Here is a 24,690-nt window from a genome sequence, read left to right as displayed (position 1 = left end):
ACAAACAAAACAATGCCGTAAATTTGCAGTTTTCTGTTTTTTGTGATTCATGTTTTTATTTTTCCTTCTTTATTTCTGCTTTTGCATTGCATTATAGGAGCTCAAGCTTTATTCCAACAACTTTTAACCTTGAAAAGTGTGAAAAGGTGACTTTTCTAAACGTGTGAAATAGTTTGCAGTGCTATATTGTCAGGGTTGGTGTTGTGTTTTACACTACAGAAACCTTGTAATAAACTGCAGCACATTTTCTGTTCTTTTATTTTTGATTTATTTCGCTAGATATTATTTCTTATATATTATATTATAATTACAAACCACTAAATTGTCAATAAAAGTCACTACGTTAAACTGTAGAGTTGAATTTTCAACATTAAAAGTCGACAAAGCACAGATCAACAACCCGTAATGCAACTCACAACTGTAAATAAACAGAAAACACTTACAGACAAAAACAGCTAATTAACATATTTTTAAAGAACAGACGAAAACAAGGATACATATAGGCTACATATGATATTAATTTAATTAGATTTTCATTATTATTATTGATTACCACTATATGTTAAGTGCTAAATATCTGTTCACATCTGTGCAGTCAAATGAAACTTGGGAAGATGGGTGTTTCATTTAAATTTCACTTATGAAACGTTCATTCATTCTCCTTCCACTTAGTCCCTTTATTTATCAGGGAATGAACCTCCAACTTATCCAGCATATGTTTTACACAGCGGATGCCCTTCCAGCTGCATCCCAGTACTGGGAAACACCCAGACACTTTCACATTCGTACACTAGGGCCAATTTAGCTTATTCAATTCCCCTATAGCGCATGTGTTCAGACTCTAGGTCACCCCAAACATGGAGTCCCACTGTGTCACCTCTGCACTAAGGTTATTGTATAAAACAAATTGTGAATAAAAATGTTAAACAAAAAATGTAAGATTTTGAATAAAGAGTAACTAAAGGCTAATGTCCACCTGCTACAAACATAAACGGAAGAGAGTTTCAGAGAATAAAACAAGTTTTGTATATTTTTTATGTGGTTAGACTGAAAACAACACTGAAAGAAGAGCCAACATCTGTGTGTTGTTAAATCTTAAATGGCCAGTAGATGGCAGAGTATTGTGCAATAGAGAAGCACAACCGTAAATCTGTAGATTTAGTAGAGAAAAACTTCATTAATTTTCCTTTGGCTTAGTCGCTTATTTATCAGGGATCACCACAGTGGAATGAACCGCCAACTTATCAGCATATGTTTTACGCAGCGGATGCCCTTCCAGCAAACCCAGTACTGGGAAACACACTCATTCACACACATACAGTAATTTTACTTTATTAAATTCACCTACATCACATGTCTTTGGACTGTGGGAGAAACCGAAGCACCCGGAGGAAACCCACGCCAACATTGGGAGAACATGCAAACTCCACACAGAAATGCCAACTGGCCCAGCCGGGACTCAAACCAGTAAGCTTCTTGTTGCGAGGACACAGTGCTAACCACTGAGCCACCAGGAAAACTTGTTTTATTAGTGTACTTTTGAAAAATTCCAATGTAAATGCAAATTCACAGCTATTCAATAACCCTGACATATTTACTCACTGGCCACTTTATTAGGTAACCCTGTTCAATAACTTATGATTGCACATTTCTAATCAGCCAATCACAAGGCAGCAACTCAATGCATTTAGGCATGTAGACATGGTGAAGACGATATGCTGCAGTTCAAAGCGAGCATCAGAATGGGGAAGAATGCTGATTTAAGTGACTTTGAACGTGGCATGGTTGCTGGTGCCAGACGGGCTGGTCTGAGTATTTCAGAAACTGCTGATCTACTGGGATTTTCACGCACAACCATCTCTAGGGTTTACGGAGAATGGTCTGAACAAGAGGAAATATCCAGTGAGCGGCAGTTCTGTGGGCACAAATGCCTTGTTGTTGCCAGAGGAGAATGGCCAGACTGGTTCCAGCTGATAGAAAGGCAACAGTAACTCAAATAAGCACTCGTTACAACTGAGCTCTGCAGAAGAGCATCTCTGAACACACAACACGTCCAACCTTGAGGCGGATTAGCTACAGCAGCAGAAGACCACACCGGGTGCCGCTCCTGTCAGCTAAGAACAGGAAACTGAGGCTACAATTCACACAGGCTCACCAAAACTGGACAATAGCAGATTGGAGAAACGTTGCCTCCTCTGATGAGTCTCCATTTCTGCTGCCACATTCAGATGGTCGGGTCAGAATTTTGCATTAACAACATGAAAGCATGAATCCATCCTGCTTTGTAAGACGGTTCAGGCTGCTGCTGGTGGTGTAATGATGTGGGGGATGTTTTCTTGGCTCACTTTGGGCTCATACCAAATGAGCATCGTGTCAACGCCACAGCCTACCTGAGTATTGTTGCTGACCATGTCCATCCCTTTATGACCACAGTGTGCTCATCTTCTGATGGCTGCTTCCAGCAGGATAACTCACCATGTCATAAAGCGTGAATCATCTCAGACTGGTTTCTTGAACATGACAATGAGTTCAATGTACTCAAATGGCCTCCACAGTCACCAGCTCTCAATCTAATTGAGCAGCTTTGGGATGTGGTGGAACGGGAGATTCACATCATGGATGTGCAGCCGACAAATCTGCAGCAACTGTGTGATGCTATCCTGTCAATATGGAGCAAAATCTCTGAGGAATATTTCTGAAGGCAAAAGGATAAGGTGAACCTAATAAAGTGGCCGGTGTGTGTATACTGTCCAGGTTAAAAAGCAACAACGAATGGTAAAAATAGTTCTAATAAAATTAAAAGGATAGAAAATGTACTCATTACTTACTTTCTCTAAGGTGGTTTGAGACCTTTTATGAGTGTCTTCTGTTGAACACAAAAGAAGATATTTTGAAGAAAGCTGTAACCATTGACTTCCATAGTAGGAAAAACAAATACCGTGAAAGTCAATGGTTACAGATTTTCAACATTCTTCAAAAGATCTTCTTTTGTGCCCATCAAAAAGAAACTTATAAAGGTCAGAAAAGGGTAAGTAAATATAGACAGAATTTTCATTTTTGGGTGAACTATCCCTTTAACTCCACCACTCAAGATATTACATTATTCATTATAAGGTATTTAAGTTTTACACAGAATTTAAAGTAATGTATGTCATCATGTGAGGTGTTTCTCTGCAAGCCAAAAAAGGTAAGAGGCGCAGAGAGAAACGCGACACCGCGAACAGAAATAGAGCAGAAGAGCTGCTGATGATGTGGAAACACCCCGAACACACACTCCATAAAGCCGAGCAGAGAGCGACACACACGCACACTCACCCAGCAGAAGATCATAGATACAGTTTAGACTACAGTAAGTATCAAACATCTTTACTTGTGTGTATAATAAAGTGCAAAATGTGTAACGCAAATCACAAGCAGAAGCGTTGCGTTCCAGACATTGTGTGTAAGAGAGAGCGAATATATACAGTATAGCAAATAATAAACTTTTCTTTGGCGCTCCTGGTTGTTGTTTCTCTGTTGATCAAATCAAATCCTCCCGACATCTCGAACTAACGCTGCTTTACGCTTTGAAATTATTTCATTGGTAAATCTAGGTGACCAGAGCTGCACTGATCTTTGTCTGATTTTACGAAGATGGTCTTTAATGGTTTGAGCACAAGATTTCCCCAAAAGGATTATATATTCCCTGGTGCCACGTACATTATTCTTCGAGGACTTGCCAACTAAATGATAGTGCCTAAAATAAGGGCTGAAGGTCACCTTTAATTTACGTCTGGAAGCAGGTGAGAAAACGCATTTCTGCCTTTCAAGGAGATGTAACTGAACATAAACAAGCTCTCGGGCTTGTGGATGATCATGGGATATAATATTTGTTCTGGAGAAAAGTGGAAGCGGATCAACGGAAATGGATACACGTGAATATTGAGCCAATTCAGTGAACAGAATGTTTATTTGTCTCATTTTGAAGTATCAATCTTGTGCGTAAAACGCGCGTCTTCAAAAGCGCCCCAGGAATATTCTTCATGAAATCTGATTAAATTCGCAAGAAAATACATATATGAAACAACTGCACACGATCTTTTCTTGTATTTGTCACAAGCATATAACCTAATACCAATTATTTGTTTCCAAAATGTTCTGGGAATGTTAAACTTGGTTTGCAGAACGTGTGTTTTTGAATTAGGCTATTTAAATAAACTTCAATAACTTACTATGGCTTATTCCAGTCTTTGACAGCGAGATAAACTGCAAATTATATGATATATATATATATATATATATATATATATATATATATATATATATATATATATATATGATATATATATATATATATATATATATATATATATATATATATATATATATATATATATATATATATATATATATATCCCATGTTTATTTTTCGCCAATTTCTGTTTAACGGAGAGAAAAGTTCTTCAACACATTTCTAAACATAATAGTTTTAACAACTCATCTCTAACAACTGATTTATTTTATCTTTGCAATGATGACAGTAAATAATATTTAACTATGTTGTTAAAGACATGTTGTTAAAGACTATCTTGTTTAAGACATTTCTGTACAGCTTAAAGTGACATTTAAAAGCTTAACTGGGTTAATTAGGGTAACTAGGCAGGTTAGGGTAATTAGGCAAGTTATTGTAAAAAGATGGTTTGTTCTGTAGACTATTAGGGAAAAATGTAGCTTAAAAGGACTAATAATTTTGTCCTTAAAATGGCTTTAAAAAAATTTAAAACTGCTTTTATTCTAGCCAAAATAAAACAAATAAGACTTTCTCCAGGAGAAAAAATATTATCAGACATACTGTGAAAATTTTCTGAATCTGTTAAACATAATTTGGGAAATATTTAAAAAAGAAAATAAAAATCAAAGGTGGGCTAATAATTCAGACTTCAACTATATATATATATATATATATATATATATATATATATATATATATATATATATATATATATATATATATATATATACTAAAATTTACAGTAGTCGATTGTGGAAAATATTTATGTTTATATTCTCTTAATATTGTCCTCCTTATATTTATATTTCCTCTTTTATTTGCTTAAATTAATTTTAAGTTAATTTAAATAAAGTAATATGTATTTAAAAATAAAGAAATATGACGATATACACATTTGTATTTGTAAGGAGAAACAGAACGTAAAAACGTTAAAATTAATGTACTAAAAGTAGCCTATTTCCTTCAGTAAGAAAGACAACCAGGTAAAGTTCATTATCTGGCCATGCCCTTTACTTTTTCTCAAAAATAAGGCTTTCGCTTCTATCTTTATGAGGGTCATAAAAACGCAAGTCACTAATTTATCATGCTGTATTATGACACTTGTACGCGCGCGCTCGTGTTCCCAATTAAAAACGCGCGAATGATCTTCATTCCTGCTGGCACTTGTGTCCTGAAGGCTAAATGTCCTTCAGTTTTAACATCCGAACTCGTCCATGTGCATTTAAACCGAGAAGCGTTGCGTTACGTCACGCGTTACGGAGATCCATAAGTTAACCTGAGACGCGTCTAAAAATAAACTCTGCTGCCCTGCGAGAAATGGAGGAAGAGCAGATCTGCTCTGTGTCTGATGGAAAAAGAAACTCAGATTGAAGTTCTTGCTTGTTCAGACTGGTTAGACTCTTGTGGCAGCTGCCAGGTGCAAGCTGACCTGTTGTTCAACCAGTCTGGCCATTAGTTCAACTCATTAGTTTGGTCTGTTTAATAAACTGCCCATCATACAGTATATTGATTATAGCAAATCAGCAAGTAAGAAAAAATGTATGAAAACAAAAATGTATATAAATAAACTGGAGGCACACAACAAATTATATTACTGTATACGTATTATTCTACATTAATTCTAAACTAACAATGTAAAGCCAAGCTGCCTTGTCTTGTATCAGCGGTTCAAGCTAGTAGATTCGCATCATGGATGTGCAGCCGACAAATCTGCTGCAACTGCGTGATGCTATCATGACAATATGAAGCAAAATCTCTCAGGAATATTTTCAGTATTTTTTTTTAATCTATGACACGAAGAATTAAGACAGTTCTGAAGGCAAAGGGGGTCCGACCCAGTAATAGTAAGGTATACCTAATAAAGTGGCTAGTAAGAGTATATATATATATATATATATATATAAATGAGCAATTCTGTGCAAATGTCAACCTTTTCACTTTTCACAAAACAGAAACCGTTTCTGGGTTTTTTTTGTGAGCAAGTACTCAAAACTGCATCTGTCAATGTTTTCAAACTATTCTATTTGATTAACCAAAGTCACACAAGTGTCAGTTTCACATCTGTCACATTAATAACGGGGAGATGTCACATCCATAACGAGACTTTTTCCTCATAAATGTTAAAATATTAAATTAAATAAAACCAATCATTTTTGTTTTATAGAGAGTCAAAACAAAACTTGACTAGATATTTTTCAAGACACTAGTATTCAGCTTAAAGTGACATTTAAAGGCTTAACTAGGTTAATTATGCAGGTCAGGGTAATTAGGCAAGTCATTGTATAACAGTGGTTTGTTCCGTAGACAATCCAAAACAAATATTGAATAAGGGGCTAGTAATATTGACCTTAAAATGGGTTTGAAATAAATTAAAAACTGATTTTATTCTAGCCGAAATAAAACAAAAAAGACTTTCTCCAGAAGAAAAAAATAATAGGAAATACTGTGAAAAAAATCCTTTCTCATTTGAAAAAAAAGAATTTTTTTTAAATATATATATATATATATATATATATATATATATATATATATATATATATATATATATATCAATAAAATATACAGTTGCAGGCAAAAGTATTAGCCCTTATTTTAAGGAGGCTAATAATATTGATTTTTTTAAAAAATTTATTTATAGAAGTTTTTGTAAAAACATAACACCAAATAATGTACATCATGTATATATGTTAACAAACTTATCTCGGTGTTATTACCTTATACTAACTAGAACATGCACCAAAACACAAGCAAACATTACAGCAATTATACAGCACCATCAAAAAACAACAAAGAAATTTTACCCAGACTGATGGAATAAGAAACAAAATAGAATGACATGTAAAAAGGAAGTGGAGAGAAGAAAAAAATTATTACTAGAAAAAATTATTACAGAAACATTATTAACCTATACATCTAAAGCCCCATGTTTTGTCATACAACTTTTGTTTGCCAAATCTAGAGAAGTGTAACCTTTCCAACTTGAGGGCAGAAACCGTTTCAGCTAACCATTTGAAAAAATTTGGAGGTGTCAATAATATTGATCTTAAAAATTATTACAGATAAATTAATAGAAATTACCAGCCAAAAAGAAATAAGACTTTTTCTAGAAGAAAATGAGAATAGGAAAAAATGAGAAAATGAATTTTAAATGTCTGTTAAAAAACACATGGGATATATTTAAAAATGAATTTCACGTACACACACACACACACATACACATGGCATCTTGTTTTTGTATATATATTTTATATATTCATACACACACACACACACCCATTATACAATGCAGCAATAATACCACACAAAGGATTAGACTTGAGATTCAGCATTTCTGATAATAAATACATTTATGACAGAATATACTATGCCTCTTTGTGATCATATACACACAGCTACAAAAACTTTGAGTATATAAGTTTTTCAATGAATATTTGAGTAACTTGAAATCAATCCAATGCAAGTTTCATTGTTCAAAAGCACTAAGCTCTAAAATTAGACCTGAGCGAACACAAAAATGCCTCTGTCATCTGGTATATGAGTGAAACGTTCCTCACACATTTACAGCTGCTGAAGGGAAGGCAGCTGCCGCTCTGCAACCATCCCAGATATGAGGGCGTGTGGTAACAATTTCGGTCCAGGAAAAGTCCCTCACACACACACATGCACACACACATCACTTTCTGCATGGTCATAGTTGGAGCTGTTTTATGTTTCAGTGGTCCAAGGTTATTTTAGTAAACTAAGACTCTAATTAAAATGTTAATGTGCTAAGATGAAATAAAATTCACAATAAATGACAATTAAAACTAAATTAAATGAACAACAGTCAATGAAATAAAATAATATTTAGCAAATATATATTTATATAAACAAAGCAAGTGTCCTATCTTTTCTCTGTCTGTTAATCTAGGCATGTTTAACTACATACATGATCTTTAATATGTAGGCTTGTCTGAATTCTTCATCATTCATTCATTCATTTCCTTGTCGGCTTAGTCCCTTTATTAATCCAGGGTCGCCACAGCGGAATGAACCGCCAACTTATCCAGCACGTTTTTACGCAGTGGATGCCCTTCCTTTAACTAAATATTCTTACCTTTATTAATAAAAGATTTGACGTAAGCTGTACAAACACTTACAGTGTTCAGATAACTCTAATCAACTAGAACAAGGGTGTGCAAACTCGGTCCTGGAGGGCCGGTGTTCTGGAGAGTTTAGCTCCAACCCTAATCAAACACAGCTGAACCAGCTTATCAATCTCTTACTAGATATACTAGAAACTTCCTGGCAGGTGTGTTGAAGCAAGTTGGAGCTGAACTATGCAGGACACCGGCCCTCCAGGACTCAGTTTAGACACCACTAAAGTAGACTTACTAAAACTGAAAAAAAAAAAAAAAAAAAAAAAAAAAAAAAACTAAATAGAAACGTCTTCACAAAATAAAAATGAAAGTAAAACAAAGAAAACCCTTATTCAAACAAACTAAAACTGAACTCAAATTTACAGCACAATTAAAAAACTGTATTCAATAAAAAACACATTTAAAAAGACGGTAATAACCTTGTTTCACTCACAGGGGTCACACTTAAAAGATATCTATGGGGTGTTATTTGTGACACAAATCTACATGCAAGAGATCATGTTTTGAGCGCCAAAATGGCTTGTGTGTGTGTGTATGTAAACATTTCTGTGTACAAAAGATCATGTTTTGAGCATGAAAATGGCTTGTTGTGTGTGCATTAACAATTTTAAGCACAAAAGATCATGTTCTGAGCGTGCAAAATGGCTTGTTGTGTGTGTGTTAACAATTCTGCGCACAAAAGATCATGTTCTGAGCGTGCAAAATGGCTTGTTGTGTGTGCGTTAACAATTCTGCGTACAAAAGATCATGTTCTGAGCATGAAAATGGCTTGTTGTGTGTGAATTAACAATTTTAAGCACAAAAGATCATGTTCTGAGCGTGCAAAAATGGCTTGTTGTGTGTGTGTTAACAATTCTGCGTACAAAAGATCATGTTTTGAGCATGAAAATGGCTTGTGTGTGTGTGTGTAAACATTTCTGTGTACAAAAGATCATGCTCTGAGAGTGAAAATGGCTTGTTGTGTGTGCATTAACAATTTTAAGCACAAAAGATCATGTTCTGAGCGTGCAAAATGGCTTGTTGTGTGTGTGTTAACAATTTTAAGCACAGAGGATCATGTTTTGAGAGTGAAAATGGCTTGTTGTGTGTGCATTAACAATTCCGCACACAAAAGATCATGTTTAGAGAGTGAAAATAGCTTGTTGTGTGTGCGTTAATAATTTTTAGCACAAAAGATCATGTTCTGAGCGTGCAAAATGGCTTGTTGTGTGTGCATTAACAATTTTAAGCACAAAAGATCATGTTCTGAGCGTGCAAAATGGCTTGTTGTGTGTGCGTTAACAATTCCGCACACAAAAGATCATGTTCTGAGAGTGAAAATAGCTTGTTGTGTGTGCGTTAACAATTCCGCACACAAAAGATCATTTTTTGAGAGTGAAAATGGCTTGTTGTGTGTGCATTAACAATTCCGCACACAAAAGATCATTTTTTTAAAAGCGTGCAAAATGGCTTGTTGTGTGTGCATTAACAATTCCGCAAACAAAAGATCATTTTTTGAGAGTGAAAATGGCTTGTTGTGTGTGCATTAACAATTCCGCGCACAAAAGATCATTTTCTGAGCGTTCAAAATGGCTTGTTGTGCGCACATGAACAATTCTGCACAAAAAGATCATGTTTTGAGAGTGAAAATGGCTTGTTGTGTGTGCGTTAACAATTCTGTGCACAAAAGATTATGTTTTGAGCGTGCAAAATGGCTTGTGCAAGCATTAACAATTCTGCATGCAAATATAGTTTGAGCATGCACAATTGGTTGTTGAGTGTACGTTAACAATTCCACACACAAAATCATGTTGAGCATGAAAAATCTGAGTGCATGAAATTAAGTATGCATGCAAAAAGATCATGTTTTGAGCGTGAAAAGTAGCTTCTTTTGAGCACTGCGCTTTAAAGATCACATTTTGAGCACCCAAAATGGCTTGTTCTGTGCGCATTGCCAATTCTGCGGCCTAAAGAACATGTTTTGAGTGTGAAAATGGCTTGTTGTGTGCACTTTAACAACTCAGTGCACAAAAAATCATTTGGAGTGTGCGAAATGGCTTGTTTCACATGCATTTTAGCTCAGTTTTGTGATGAAAATTGTAACACATTTGAGTGAGCAAAATTCAACTTTGTAGTCAAGTCAAGTTTGTTTAGATGTTTTGCATGTAGAATTGTTTACGTGCGCGCAACAAGCCACTTTCGTATTCAAAACATGATCTTTTGTGCGCAGACTTGTTCACGCTCACACAACAAGCCCTTTTAGCAGTTCAAAGCTTGATTTTTTTGTGTGCATTCTTGTTTACATGCACACAAGTCATTTTTTGTGCTCAAAAAATGATGTTTATGCATGCACAACAAGTCAATCTGTGTCTTCAAAATCCGTTTACGCACACACACAAGCCATTTTCACTCTCAAAACATGATCTTTTGCGCTATGAACAAGTCAAATCGTGTGCTCAGTACACAATTTTTGCACACAGACATTTTACACACACACAAGCCAATTTAAAACATGATCTTTTGTGCGCAAAATTGTGTCGCAAATATAACCCCATAAATGTCAAGCCTTGCATTTCAACCAAAATAGATCAAACTTGATCTGCATCTCTGCTACTCATTTTGAGGTGTTCGTGAAAAACTGTGACGTCTTAGCCGTTCTCACCTTTCCCCCAGCTGTACCTCGTGGTCCAGGCTCCTGGCTGACACACAGAGGGTCACATGGTCACGAGGGCCCGAACTGCACAGAGGTCAGAGAATGAACATCTATTTACATCTCAAAGTGAAGCGTCCCTCCTGACACTGAAGGCATGTGGCCTAAATATAACACCTCACACACAAAACACACACCCTCAGTGCATAAGAGACACTCTGATCCACTAAAGATGCCACAGTACAGTCATAGACATGCTTTTCATTCTGTCTGACAACCTGCTGGACTACACTAGACTCTTTTTCTGCCTTTTTTCCTAAGAAAATTATCCTGTGTCCCTTCAGGTTTTCAGAAAATATCTCCATAAAATTGCATTTATTTGCTGACAAAGCAGTTGACTTGCAGAAGCATTTCTCATAATCTAACATTAATCCTATTCTCCAAAAATCAAAGTTTCTAATCTGCAACACACATCAATATTCATGAAAATTCATGCTTAAACAGCACAATTTACTTTCGTGTTTCGTTATTTAACAATAAAAACATGTAATCATTCTTTAATCAAGATGCTAAACAAGAATATTTGCTTAAAAGTGGAAAAGAAATATATTTCACCCTGATTTTTTCTGACAGATATACTGTATTTACACTCACTGGCCATTTTATTAGATACACCTTACTAGTACAGAGTTGGATCCAGTTTTGCCTTCAGAGCCGCCTTAATCCTTCGTGGCATAGACTCAACAAGGTACTGAAAATATTCCTCAGAGATTTTGCTCCATGCTGACATGATAGCATCACGCAGTTGCTGCAGATTTGTCGGCTGCACATCCATGATGCCGATCTCCTGTTCCATCATATCCCAAAAGTGCTCTATTGGATTGAGATCTGGTGACTGTGATGGCCATTTGAGTACAATGAACTCATTGTCATGTTCAACAATCCAGTCTGAGATTTACGCTTTATGACATGGTGAGTTATCCTGCTGGAACCGTTGATACAAGGCAGGATGGATTCATGCTTTCATGTTGTTGACGCCATATTCTGATCCGACCATCCGAATGTGGCAGCAGAAATGGAGACTCATCAGAGCAGGCAACGTTTCTCCAATCTTCTATTGTTCAGTTTTGGTGAGCCTGTGTGAATTGTAGCCTCAGTTTCCTGTTCTTAGCTGACAGGAGAGGCACCCGGTGTGGTCTTCTGCTGCTGTAGCCCATCTGCCTCAAGGTTGGATGTGTTGTGTGTTCAGAGATGCTCTTCTGCAGACCTCGGTTGTACAGAGTGGTTATTTGAGTTACTCTTGCCTTTCTATCAGTTGGAACCAGTCTGGCCATTCTCCTCTGACCTCTGGCATCAACAAGGCATTTGCACCCACAGAACTGCCACTCACTAAATTTTTTTCTTGTTCAGACCATTCTCTGTAAACCCTAGAGATGGTTGTGTGTGAAAATCCCAGTAGATCAGCAGTTTCCATGCCACGTTCAGTCACTTAAATCCCCTTGCTTCTCCATTCTGATGCTCAGTTTCAACTGCAGCAGATCGTCTTGACCATGTCTACATGTCTAAATGCATTGAGTTGCTGCCATGTGATTGGCTGATTAGAAAACAGTTAGACAGGTGTACCTAATAAAGTGGCCGGTGAGTGTATTGTTGTCTTGAATTTGAGTTTTTTCACAGTTTTAATCAAATAGTCTTAATGTATCAAACAGATAATCACCAAAAATGTAACATAATTTACTCACCCTTGACTTCTTTAAAACAGTCTCACTGCAATTACATTTTGCTGTAAATATAATAAAACAAACACAGCATGCACACAATTATTGTTATAATCTAGGAGTAAACATCTTAGAATAGTTCAAAGATTGGCATATCTATGAACAACACACCATCTATCCATGACATCTAATAAACTATTTTAATTACTTTATATGACCCAAACCTTGGGAAACGTGTTAAGAATATTTTTAACTGCTTTGATAGATATCATTTACATGTATTATTATTATTATTATTATTATTATTATTATTGCAAATTGGATCAGAAACAAACTATTTAAAGGGAAAACAAGAGACATTATGCCCATATTTTATTTTAAACCAAAAATTATATTACAACACTTTACAAAGCAATTTTTTATTAACTTACCAGATTCATTAGACGATATATCCTACTGAAAACAAGCTATAACTAAACAACAGTGCAATAGAGGGTAAAAGACTGTCATATTAAAGTGTTAAACATGTTAGCAATGGTGTAGCAAAAACTACCGTTTTTAGAAAGGTAAAACAACCGGAAAACCGGAAGTCAAAAACACGTAAGTAAGTGGTCCATTCTTACGTTAATATGATCGATAAAGCGCCTTAAAATGAATCATTCATAACAATAAATAACAGACCTGTTGGCCGCCATGTTTGACATCAACTCTCCTTTCAACATCACGACGCGGGAAACGTCTGGATTTACATATTAAAAGTTCGACTCGGCTTTGTTATTCGTGGCTTCATTTTGTTTTGATACTTAAAAGAGACAAAATTCAGATAAACGTTATTACTACAAACAGCTTTCAATGGTTATGCAAGTTTTGTTCCTGTATCTGGTACTATTAGAACTGTTGTCAGCAGCTGTGTTACACAATGATTAGCTATAAATGACGCTCATTTTCATTCTTCTATATAGACGAATATCATATATCAACACTATTAAACATTATTATACTTTATGTTGTTGATGTTATATGAGATTCATAATGGAAAAAACAAAACCACTAACTGAACCTGCTAACTCTGCTGAAAAATCCAGCATAAACCAGCCTAGGCTGGTTGGCTGGTTTTAGCTTGTTGACCAGGCTGGTTTTAGAGGGGTTTTGGCAACTTCCAGGCTGGTTTTCAGCCATTTCCAGCCTGGTCTTAGCTGGTCAGGCTGGAAAATGACCAGCTAAATCCAGCTAAAACCAGCTTGACCAGCCTGGCTTAAGCTGGATATAGCTGGTTTTGGCTGAGCTCCCAACCTGGCTAGGCTGGTCAAGCTGGTTTTAGCTGGTCATCTCCCAGCCTGACCAGCTAAGACCAGGCTGGAAATGGCTGGAAACCAGCCTGGAAATGGCCAAAACCCCTCTAAACTCAGCCTGGTCAACCAGCTAAAACCATCCAACCAGCCTAGGCTGGTTTAAGCAGTTTTTTTCAGTAGGGTATTTATTGAAATTATTAAATGAGAATGCGTATTATACTCTAAGGTACTTGATGTTCAGATGATAAAATAAGAGAAGGCATCTGATTGTGTGTACTTCAATAAAATTTAACATTGACATTTCATACAAGTGGTGAACTATAAATGACTACACACTGAAATGACCTCGAGTCTGAGTGACTGATATCATGTGTTTGCTTTTGTGCTGTAGTAATATGGCATTAACTATACAGTAAATACACATATGAATGAATGTAAAACCAGATGAAACTCTGCTGTAACTGTGATGTAACTAAGTGGGTTTTGATAAAGCAAATGGAGGTAAATAATGGAGTTAATTCAATTAGCGTAATACATACTTCATAAATATGATGGCGTCAGTAAACATGGCGATTAACCAACTTAAAAGTTTGTTTTGACGTGTGCGTGTGTACTGAGTATATTTATTATGTGTATATAAATATGCATATATTTGAGAAAATGTATATTTATATTTAGATTGATTGTATATGATACAAATACATTTAAACATCTGTAATTAAATTGTGTATCACATATACAAAATAAATGTATATAAAAAACACACACATATATCAAGTCAAAACAAACTTTTTGGATGAGACTCGTTACCCAGCACTATTAATTATGTGAATATATTTTAGGTTTGTTTGATGGGGACAATGCATATTAATAAATAAATTGATGTACAATATAGAATTAGCCAAAAACAAATTTTGCATCTGCTGTCCCTGAAATAAATATAAAATTTTCCTAAAATGTTATATATGTGAGAGTAAATTATCACACCTTTGCAATAAATACAACACACAAACATAAAGCGTCATGCATTTTTATGTAAATGAAAAATTTTTGCATAAAAAAGCATTTCTATTAACTGATTTAATTGAAATGTAATGCATTGTAATTTAGAATAGGAATAATTTTTTAAATATTTAATATTTTGCCCGTTACATTGCAATTTATTACTTGAATTCACTGTTATTTAATAATTTTATGAAATATTTTATTATATTCCTCCATCATAATCAATAAACATGTAAGATGGTTTAAATGCATGTTTCAATGCTAAGAATGAAAGCGCATGCATAATGTACAATGCAATTTTATGTAAATGAAAAATCTTTACATAAAAAGCCCTGCAATTTTACAGTATATACTTGAATTCTATTAAATATTTTAATTAAAATCGAATGCATTTTAATTTAATAATATTATTAAATATGTTATATTTTGCCCGTTACATTGCAATTTATTTCTTGAGTTATCTGTTATTTATTTAACAGTTGTATAAAAATATTTAATTATATTCCTTCATCATAATCCCTAAACATGTACAAGATAGTTTAAATGCATGTTTCAATGCTAAGAATGAAAGCGCATGCATAATGTATAATGCAATTTTATTTAAATGAAAAATCTTTACATAAAAAGCCCTGCAATTTTACAGTGTATACTTGATTTAGTATATTCTATTAAATGTTTTAATTAAAATCTAATGCATTGTAATTTAATAATATTATTAAATATGTTATATTTTGCTCGTAACAATGAATTTATTTCTTGAGTAACCTCTTATTTATTTTATAATTTTATGAAATATTTAATTATATTCCTTCATCATATTCCATAAACAAGTACAAGATGGTTTACATGCATGTTTTAATGCTAAGAATGAAAATGCATGCATTATGTCTAATGCATTCTTATGTAAATGAACAATCTTTGCATAAAAAAGCCCTGCAATTGTATATACTTGAATTTTATGAAATGTTTTAAATACAATGCATTGAGATTTATTTTAATAATTATTTCTATAATATTTAATATTTTACCCATTACATTGCAATTTATGTCTTGCAAAATATTTTATTTATTTAATAATTATATGATATTATTTCATTTTATTGCTTCATCATGATCCATAAACATGTACAGGATGGTTTACATGCATGTTTCGATGCTGAGAATGAAAGTGCATGCATAATGTCTAATGCATTTTCATGTAAATGAACAATCTTTACATAAAAAAGCCCTGCAATTTTACAGTATATTCTGTGAAATGTTTTAATTAAAATGTAATGCATTGCAAAATAATATTTTATTTAAATATATTATATTTTGCCCTTTACATTGCAATTTATTTCTTGAGTTATCTTTTATCTATTTAATAATTGTACTATATATTTAATTATATTCCTTCTTCATGATCCATAAACATGTACAAGATTATTTTATTAGCCGAAATAAAACAAACAAGACTTTCTCCAGAAGAAAAAATATTATCAGACATACTGTGAAAATTTCCTTGCTCGGTTCAACATCATTTGGGAAATATTTGCATGTTTTTTAAAATAACATGCATGTTTTAATGCTGAGAATGAAAGCGCATACATAATATCTAATGCATTTTCATGTAAATGAACAATCTTTACATTAAAAGCCCTGGAATTTTACAGTATTTACTTAAACTCTGTGAAATGTTTTAATTAAAATGTATATATGTTATATCTTGCCCAATACATTCATATTTATTTCTTGAGTTATGTGTTATTTATTTTATATTTTTATTATATTCCTTCATCATAATCCATAAACATGCACAAGATGGTTTAAATGCATGCACGTCTCAATGCTAAGAATGAAAACACAACAGATAAAGAGTTCAAATGTGTGTTTTGATTGAAGTTCTTCAATTACAGTATACATGAAAACTGTACATCTCTGATCAGCCCAGAGAGTGAGGCGTGATTTTAAATAAAACAAGTTACACAGAGCAATATAAAATCAAAGGCACTAGCCACAAGTTTTCAAATAAGTTAGTGCTTCATCGTATTTACAAAGTTCATCTAGTGGCAGAAGCCGAATCTACTTAAGATCCTATTTACAGTTCTATACACAAACACATCTTCAATCCGATTGGAGATGCTGCAACGAGAAGAAAAACACAGATGATTAGTTAAACATCTTTGCAGTCACATATATACACACTGTTTTTTGTAAGTTACACAGTATTTAACTGTAACGTGAACCGTATTTTACTGTAGGACAGTTATGCGGTATGCTACTGTATTTTAAGGTTTTAAATTGCTTCATAGTTTACAGTAAAGATATAAAAGACTGTAAGTACATTACAACAAGGTAAATGGTGCTGTAAATATATTATTTACATTTATAAATAATGTAAATATATTATTTAATATATTAATATAAGTATTTTTGCTGTAATTGATTTACAGTAAGTTTCCTGTAGAGTTTGCAGGAAATTGTGAACAGAGCATATAAAAGATGGAGGTGCTCACCTATAAGATGTTCAACAGAGAGTTCTGAATGTCTTCATAAACTTGGTTATAGAGCTCGTCCTTAGAGCTCATGCCGTCCAGATATTCTGCAAATGCAAATAGTGTATTTGAGCGGCAGATTACAAAGTGAAATGGGTTGTAAACAAGGTCATTATAGCTTTTTTTGATCCTATTTTTTAAATTTGTCATACATTTCACTATCGTTTTAGCTCATTTGATTAATAGTTGGTTTGGTTTTCATTTTGAAAACATATTTGGCTGATTCCAGCGTTATGGATGTGACATTTGCAGTAAAAATTCAAAACATAAATTCGCAGAGAAAGTATACGTTAACATTATATTGAATCATCTGTTTATATTTTCCAAAACAACTAACCACAGAGTTATGGGATCAAAAGAATTCAATCTGTGAACATTTTTATACTTTAAATGAGGAAAATAAACATGCGTTATGGATGTGACAAAAAAAGTCTGCGAGTTTACAGTATACAACATATTTCGTAGAAATTCTGTGAATTAAACTGCACAACCCAAAATAAATAATGCTCAACAAAAGGATAAGAGTTGGCTCTTTATAGAACAAAACTGATTGATTTTATTTTATTTTGACATTTTTGCATTTTTGAGGGAAAAGCTTTGTTATGGATGTGACACTTTTTCGTTGTGGATGTGACGGATGTGAAATTGCCATTTGTTTGACTTTGTTAAATCAAATATAATAGTTTGAAAACATTAACAGAGAAATTTTTAAGTATTTTTAAAGTACTATAAAACACTTGCCTGCGCAAAAAATGTAGAAACGGTTTCGCTATTTTGGTGAAAACATTTTTCTTTTCATGGCAAGGTTGACATTTTCATGGAATTGCTCATTTATATTTATTTTTTATTTATTTAGTTTTATTAATTTCCAGTTAACAGACCTTGCACAGCTTATATTAACTCTTCTCTAAATCTCTTTCTCTTATTAAAACCACACACATGTAGCTTAAACGAATAAAATAAAAAATGAAGACACACTTTGTCATATTAAATATCATATTATAAATATGATAAACAGCCACAGGTCAGATTTTGCATCACAGTATTAGTGCTTAATACTGAAAACTAATAAGCTAACCTAATTCCTTCATGTTGTCCCAACACAAATAGATTGTGTGCAAACCAGCATTTTTTGGTGTTGTTTAGTTTTTATTTTGTGAACATATTTCTATTTAGTAAAAACTAAATATATTAAATTTAGTTTTATAAATTGTAGTTTAGCAGAGTTAACAGACCGAAGCAAAGAATATTGTTTGTTCTTCTTACATTAACTCTTGTTTAAACCTCTTGCTAATAAAAATAAACTAAACACCACAGCCGAAAACCACAGAAACACAACTTAAAGGAATAAAAGTAAAAATTAAGATATGTTAAAAGATCATATATGTAGTTAAACATGCCCATTTCTGGTCAAAACAAAACAAAATGCTAACAAAAATGCTTCTGTCCAACAGCTTTTGAAGATTTCCTTTACTAAAATGACCTTGTTTGTGAATGCCATTTTATTATTACAACTACTATTGATTGACTTACGGATATCCAAGCTGCTGTTCTCCATTTCTGTCCTGTGTTTCAAGTACATTGGCCAAACATGGCCGTCAAACAGACCGGGTGGGTCAGGAACGGTGTACGTTCTCGTACTGAAATGACAACACCAGATTTGTTAGAAAAGACTCAACAAATCCATCAAACATCCATGATTTTTAATAATCAACCTCACCTTCTTCTCCTTTTGCACTCTTCATATGGAATGGTGACGTAGAAGCACTTGTTATAGACGTCAATTAAAGGCCTGAAGGTGGAAATGAGAGCAAACCATTAATTTTATGCTCACATTTTCATGATTAATAACCAAAATAAGGACGTAATCATTGTAATACATCTGTATTTAAATGATTTTTCTTATTACTTTGTCTGAAATGTGACCTATAGTTACTCAATAAGTCATATAATCGCTTGACTAAATAGTAATCCACATAAATCTGAATGCATGGACAATGTAAACTTTTAATGATTTAAATTGGAGTCAAACAGAATCTTTTAGCTTTGCTTTTAAAAACACGCTCCAATTGAACCAGATCCTATATTAATTATATTTGGAGTTTCCGAAGAATTTTTGAGATTTGCACGGGTACAACAACAGTTTGTTTCATATGGGTTTTGGAAGAAAAAAGAAGTTCCAACTCTTAAATCATGGTTGACAGAGTTAACAGGTACACTACATCTGGAAAAAATCTGAATCTAACAGCCCTAATAGACAAGGTTTTGTTATTTAAAAAAAAGTGGTCCCCTTTTATTTCATTTTTACAAACTTGTGATTAATATGTTTACTATGCCTTTAGGATCTACGTTTATTGTTGGATAGCACTGGTGGGTGGCTGGTGGGGAGAATGCATGTTTATTTAATGTTTTAAATGTTAACTTTGTTTAATTATTATTTTTATTACTGTTGTTCATTGCTGGTTTTAATTTTTTTATTTATTAATTTTATTTTCAAACGTCTCAAATGTAGAAAACTTTTCTAAGTTTTATGTTTATGTTTAAAAAAAAGTGTATTTTCAAGTGAATGTCAGCAAAAATTTCTAATAATAAAACATTGAAACCCAAAACCCTTCATTTAAACAATATATGCATCAAAACACAATAGTATTGACACTATATTTCATACATATATATTTTGGTATACATTTCTATTTATTAAGCAAGTGCAGTTGTCAGAAAAATAAAAGCTTTAATCATTAGGGTAATTAGCAATTATTATTATTATTAGGTTAAGTTAATAAGCTAATTATCTCTCTCTCTCTCTCTCTCTCTCTCTCTCTCTCTCTCTCTCTATATATATATATATATATATATATATACATACATACATACATATATATACATATATATATATATATATATATATATATACATACATACATATATACACACACACACACACACACACACACACACACACACACACACACACACACACACACACACACACACACACACACACACACACACATATATATATATATATATATATATATATATATATATATATATATATATATATATATATATTTACATTTACTCTGCTTAATTTTATATTTTTTTATTAATAACTTCACTTCATCTGCTTTATTTAAATGTATTCCTTGTATTGTAGTAATCTAATTTCTCAATTAATTATTTTATTTAGCATATGCAGTTGTTTTGATAAATTATAATACTTTTTTAGTTGAAATATATAATTAATCTGCAAAATATATATCACTCTTTACTCTTATAAAATCTGAAATATGTGATAACCTGTGTGTGCTTTAAATGAAATCAATTCTAGATTATATTATGATTTGTTTTTGTTTTGTTTTGCATTGATAATTTCAGTTGTGGCTATATAATCATTTATAAATCTTAGTTATTCATTTAGTAATCTATTGATTTAATTATTATTTTTTATTTATTCATGTTTATCATTTATTATATCAATCATTTATTCCATTTTTTCATGGTTTAGTCTTATAGTGATGGCGTTTTATAACAGTTTTCCTCTCCACTGATATGAAATATGAGGGTATGTCTCTAATTCAAGGTCTTGTGGCCTGATCTATGATAACAGTGATGGGTTGCAGCTCAAAGGGCATCCGCTGCGTAAGACATATGCTGGATAAGTTGGCGGTTCATTCCGCTGTGGATTACTAAAGGGACTAAGTTGAAAAGAAAATGAATGAATGAATATTTGTGCTGTTCAGACGAACTATGAGAGCACACCGGAACACATGAAACTAAGATTATTTAATAAACCCTGCTCATTTATAATTATCACTTCGTCTCTTGCTTCTGCTCTTCTTTGGCTTCCTTCCATAATCAACTCCTATATTGGTAGTAGACTGTTAATTCAGTTGAATACTGATTAACAGGTTTGCTGACTTGTTTTCCAGATACCTGGAGAAACTGACATTTCCTGACAAGATCTGGCGTTAGAGGTTGGATCTTATTTATCTGGCGTGGAGAGTGTGATCTAACACTCTGCTTTTCTGAATTAATTTATATAGACCTGTTGAATTTATGTAATTATTAGGGTAATTATATTACAAGTAGCTGTAATTAAATGACCTAAAAATTAAAAGTAACCGTTTACTTTATCAGAGGTAAAGTCGTTTAATTACAGTAAATAGATCACACTTTATATAAGGTTTCATTAGTTAATGTATTAACTAACATGAACTAATAATAAACAATACTTGTCCAGAAATAATAATCATATTTCAGCATTTACTAATGCATTATTAACATCCAAATTCATGTGCAGTTGTAAAAAAGAAAACCTTTAGTCATTAAGGTAATTAGAAATTATTATTGTTATTATTATTAGTTAATATGTAAAATATCTATATATAATTCTATATAAATTAAACTTTTTTTTATTTTTTATTGTGTTTTTGACAAAAGGTACAGTACATTAAAGGTATTCAATTACAAAGGTATTTTCGTTTTTTCTTTCTTTTTTTTGAACCATACATAAATTGAAAAAAAGAAAAGACAAATTGACATAATAAAAAAAAAAAAATAATAATAAAAAAAAATTGATGAAAAGGAAATGCATTAAATAAAAAATATATTAATAATAATAAAAAAAAATAAAATAAATGTACAGAAAAAATAATAAATGAAACTTTTAGTAATGCATTATAATTATTAAAATCCAACATCAACATTAGTTAATGTTATTAGTTAAGAATAAACTAATATGCACTAACGCAACCTAAGTGTTACCAATGCTTTGTAACTATTTACACCCAACACTGGCCTGAATGATCACCTACTTGTAGTTATAAAGCAGAAATCCCTCCACAATGAGTATGTGGATGTCACTATCAGGGTCAGATGTGGTGGAAACGCTCACGCCATGGGATCGTGCAAACTTCACCGGGTTCTCCATCCATCCTTTAACAGTGTTCACCATGGCGTCCATGTCTAAGGCGGTAATGACTACACAAGGAGACAAAAAAGACAAAGCGTGTCTCACATGTTTGGATAACATTTCAGTAATGCATTAAAACTGTTTCTGCTCTTTTAAAATTATTGTCTTTTTCCTTTTTAGGGATGTTAATAATTAATACTATAGACTGTGAGTCAAATTTACACTACAAGTCTAAAGTTTGGACACACTTATTAGTGTTACTCTTTATTATGGCTATAGTATCTTAGACATAAATGGTAATATAGATATACCAATACATTTAAAAGTTAAAAGTAATCAGCTCATTTATCATCCAAAGTAATTAGGTTCATCATGGGATGTTTTAAATACACTAAGTGGTAACAAATTTGGTGCACAGATTTTACTCAGAAATTGATTTTGTTTATCATCAATAATTACACAGAAATGGCAAGCGACAGATTTAAAGTGAAAATATTACATTAATTAAAACATACTCCAATAATCATCATTTGAAACGTAATTTTAGAGCATGTAACCACAAATTAAAATGGAAAAAACTGTGGAAAACAATCATGTGTTGTACTGTAAGTCTGTCCAAACTTTCGACCTGCATGTTGGAAGAAAAAAAATAGTTTGCTGGGTTTAAGGTTACAAAAAAAAAAGCAAACATCAAGAATGGTTATGGAAAGGTGGGAATACTTTACTGTTTCTCTTCCCACAGCGAAAGCCATTCTTACCATCCCATTGTCTAAAGCCGTCCTCCCCGAGCTCTATTTGATCTTGGGGCTGCAATAACAGTGACCAATAAAACAAAAAGGTGTAGATCGCTCAGGCAGTGCTGGTCCCACCTGGACATGTGACGCCAAGCCCTCAGCCTATAGTCTTCAAATATCAATTTGAAGTGTGTACTTGACTTAATTTGAGTTCAGTGCACTAAATGTGCATTCGTTGGATTGATTATCTTTACCAGCATGTTAAAAATGCAATTCTTCAAGAGGCTCCCGGTGTAAAAAAAGCCTCCGAAGACAGTTAGGAATGTGTGTGTGATGCACTTAAGAGGTGTTATTAAATATGCCGATATGAGAGCGCGATTGGAGTTTTGAAGGGTTGCCAGATCCTCTTGCATGCCATAGATTGACTATGGCATGAGCAAGAGAATCGTATTAGTGGAATTAGCATTTTTAATGCTTCAAATGAATGCCTGCTAGACTGTACATTATTTTAGGCATCCATCATTTGTGTATTTGTTTGAGGTTGGCTGTCCAGGAGAACACCAGCATAGGGTTCATGAACCACATGGGTCCATAAATACAACAAATGATTCAAGTCCTAAATGTCTTTACCTTTTCTGTCCCTCTAAAATGCTGTGGCGCTAATTATAATCTAGCATTGTCTGTATTCTAAATCTGAAGTATTCAGACACTCACGCCAGACTTAAAATGTATTAATAATAACACTAATACATTCTTAAGCAAGGCATAAATGTCCAAATACTTTTATGTGCCACAATACATATGAAGAAAGTATTAATAAAATACTGTGGGATCTCTTCATACCTTGAAAAAATCATCTTGATGAACCACACAACAGTTTGGTAGGTTCTTTATGAGTCTTCCAGTCAAAGTTGTCTTTCCTCCATTGGTCACACTGTTAAAAACACATTATTAAACAATGAGAGTGTATAATACATGTTAATAATGGTGTTGTTGTGAGTACTCACCCCCCTATTCCAATAATAAACTTCATTCTGATCCTCTTTGTTTGTTCTTGGTCTTCGCGATAGGACACTAGCAAAGGAATCGCTTCCTTGGGAATGCTTTCAGCCTCTCTCTCCTTTCCTTTCTCCCAGAATCTCCCTCTTTTTACTATTTCATTGATGGACTAGGTTTCGCCTTCTTTATATAGGCTGCTCGGCCTTGCGTCAAAGAGACGTGGGTGTCTTGCCAGTGAGGCCGCTCTTAGTGAACCAATCAGAGCTTGAGTCGTCGTTTAAATTTGCATATTGGCGCCGTTCCAGCCTCGCACCTGTCGCTGTGCTTCTTTCAGCGGGTCGCGCGCGTGGAGAGGCACGTCGTCAAGCACGCGCTTTTCCTGAGGGGCAGTTAAAGAGTGGAAATATACCACCAAATCTTGCGAACTAGCACATATTTTCTGTTTAACACACATT

At 33.4% G+C, this 24,690-nt stretch overlaps 2 protein-coding genes and 2 long non-coding RNA genes across 16 annotated transcripts in view; 2 read left to right on the top strand and 2 right to left on the bottom strand.

The window, feature by feature from the left end:
* Positions 1–13,468, bottom strand: part of loxl5b (lysyl oxidase-like 5b) — a 38,235-nt gene extending 24,767 nt beyond the window's left edge. For 4 of the 11 annotated variants that reach the window (XM_073910301.1, XM_073910276.1, XM_073910308.1 and 1 more), the window contains exons 1-2: positions 13,438–13,468; positions 11,051–11,125 (exon numbers count right to left, since the gene is read on the bottom strand). Coding sequence is in view for 1 of the 11 variants with exons in the window: in XM_073910327.1 (XP_073766428.1) it covers positions 11,051–11,125; positions 13,438–13,460 (98 nt within the window). In the remaining 10 variants the exon portion in view is untranslated. Of the gene's footprint in view, positions 1–11,050; positions 11,126–12,780; positions 12,822–13,187; positions 13,230–13,379 lie in introns of those variants that run through there. The other 7 variants (XM_073910293.1, XM_073910269.1, XM_017357372.4 and 4 more) reach the window with 5 other exon arrangements.
* LOC108180184 (uncharacterized) lies at positions 3,308–4,211 on the top strand. Its single transcript, XR_001796702.4, has 2 exons — positions 3,308–3,349; positions 3,594–4,211. It is a non-coding gene; the product is annotated as an uncharacterized lncRNA (long non-coding RNA).
* Positions 13,469–16,576: 3,108 nt separating the features above from the next.
* nmrk2 (nicotinamide riboside kinase 2) lies at positions 16,577–24,398 on the bottom strand. 2 transcript variants are annotated; one of them, NM_001327784.1, is given in 8 exon segments: positions 16,577–17,174; positions 17,549–17,634; positions 19,121–19,227; positions 19,308–19,379; positions 22,405–22,570; positions 23,261–23,309; positions 24,080–24,170; positions 24,244–24,398. In NM_001327784.1, coding segments are annotated over 7 exon segments (597 nt in total). In that variant the 5' UTR covers positions 24,270–24,398; the 3' UTR covers positions 16,577–17,174.
* Positions 24,399–24,510: 112 nt separating this feature from the next.
* Positions 24,511–24,690, top strand: part of LOC137488294 (uncharacterized) — a 56,375-nt gene continuing 56,195 nt past the window's right edge. For both annotated transcript variants that reach the window (XR_012395151.1, XR_011007292.2), the window contains exon 1: positions 24,511–24,690. This exon is cut by the window's right edge and continues 39 nt beyond it. This is a non-coding gene — a long non-coding RNA (uncharacterized lncRNA).

This window comes from Danio rerio, chromosome 2, assembly GCF_049306965.1.
Source record: "Danio rerio strain Tuebingen ecotype United States chromosome 2, GRCz12tu, whole genome shotgun sequence".
Lineage (NCBI taxonomy): Eukaryota > Metazoa > Chordata > Actinopteri > Cypriniformes > Danionidae > Danio > Danio rerio.
This window is presented reverse-complemented; position numbering and strand designations above follow the sequence as displayed.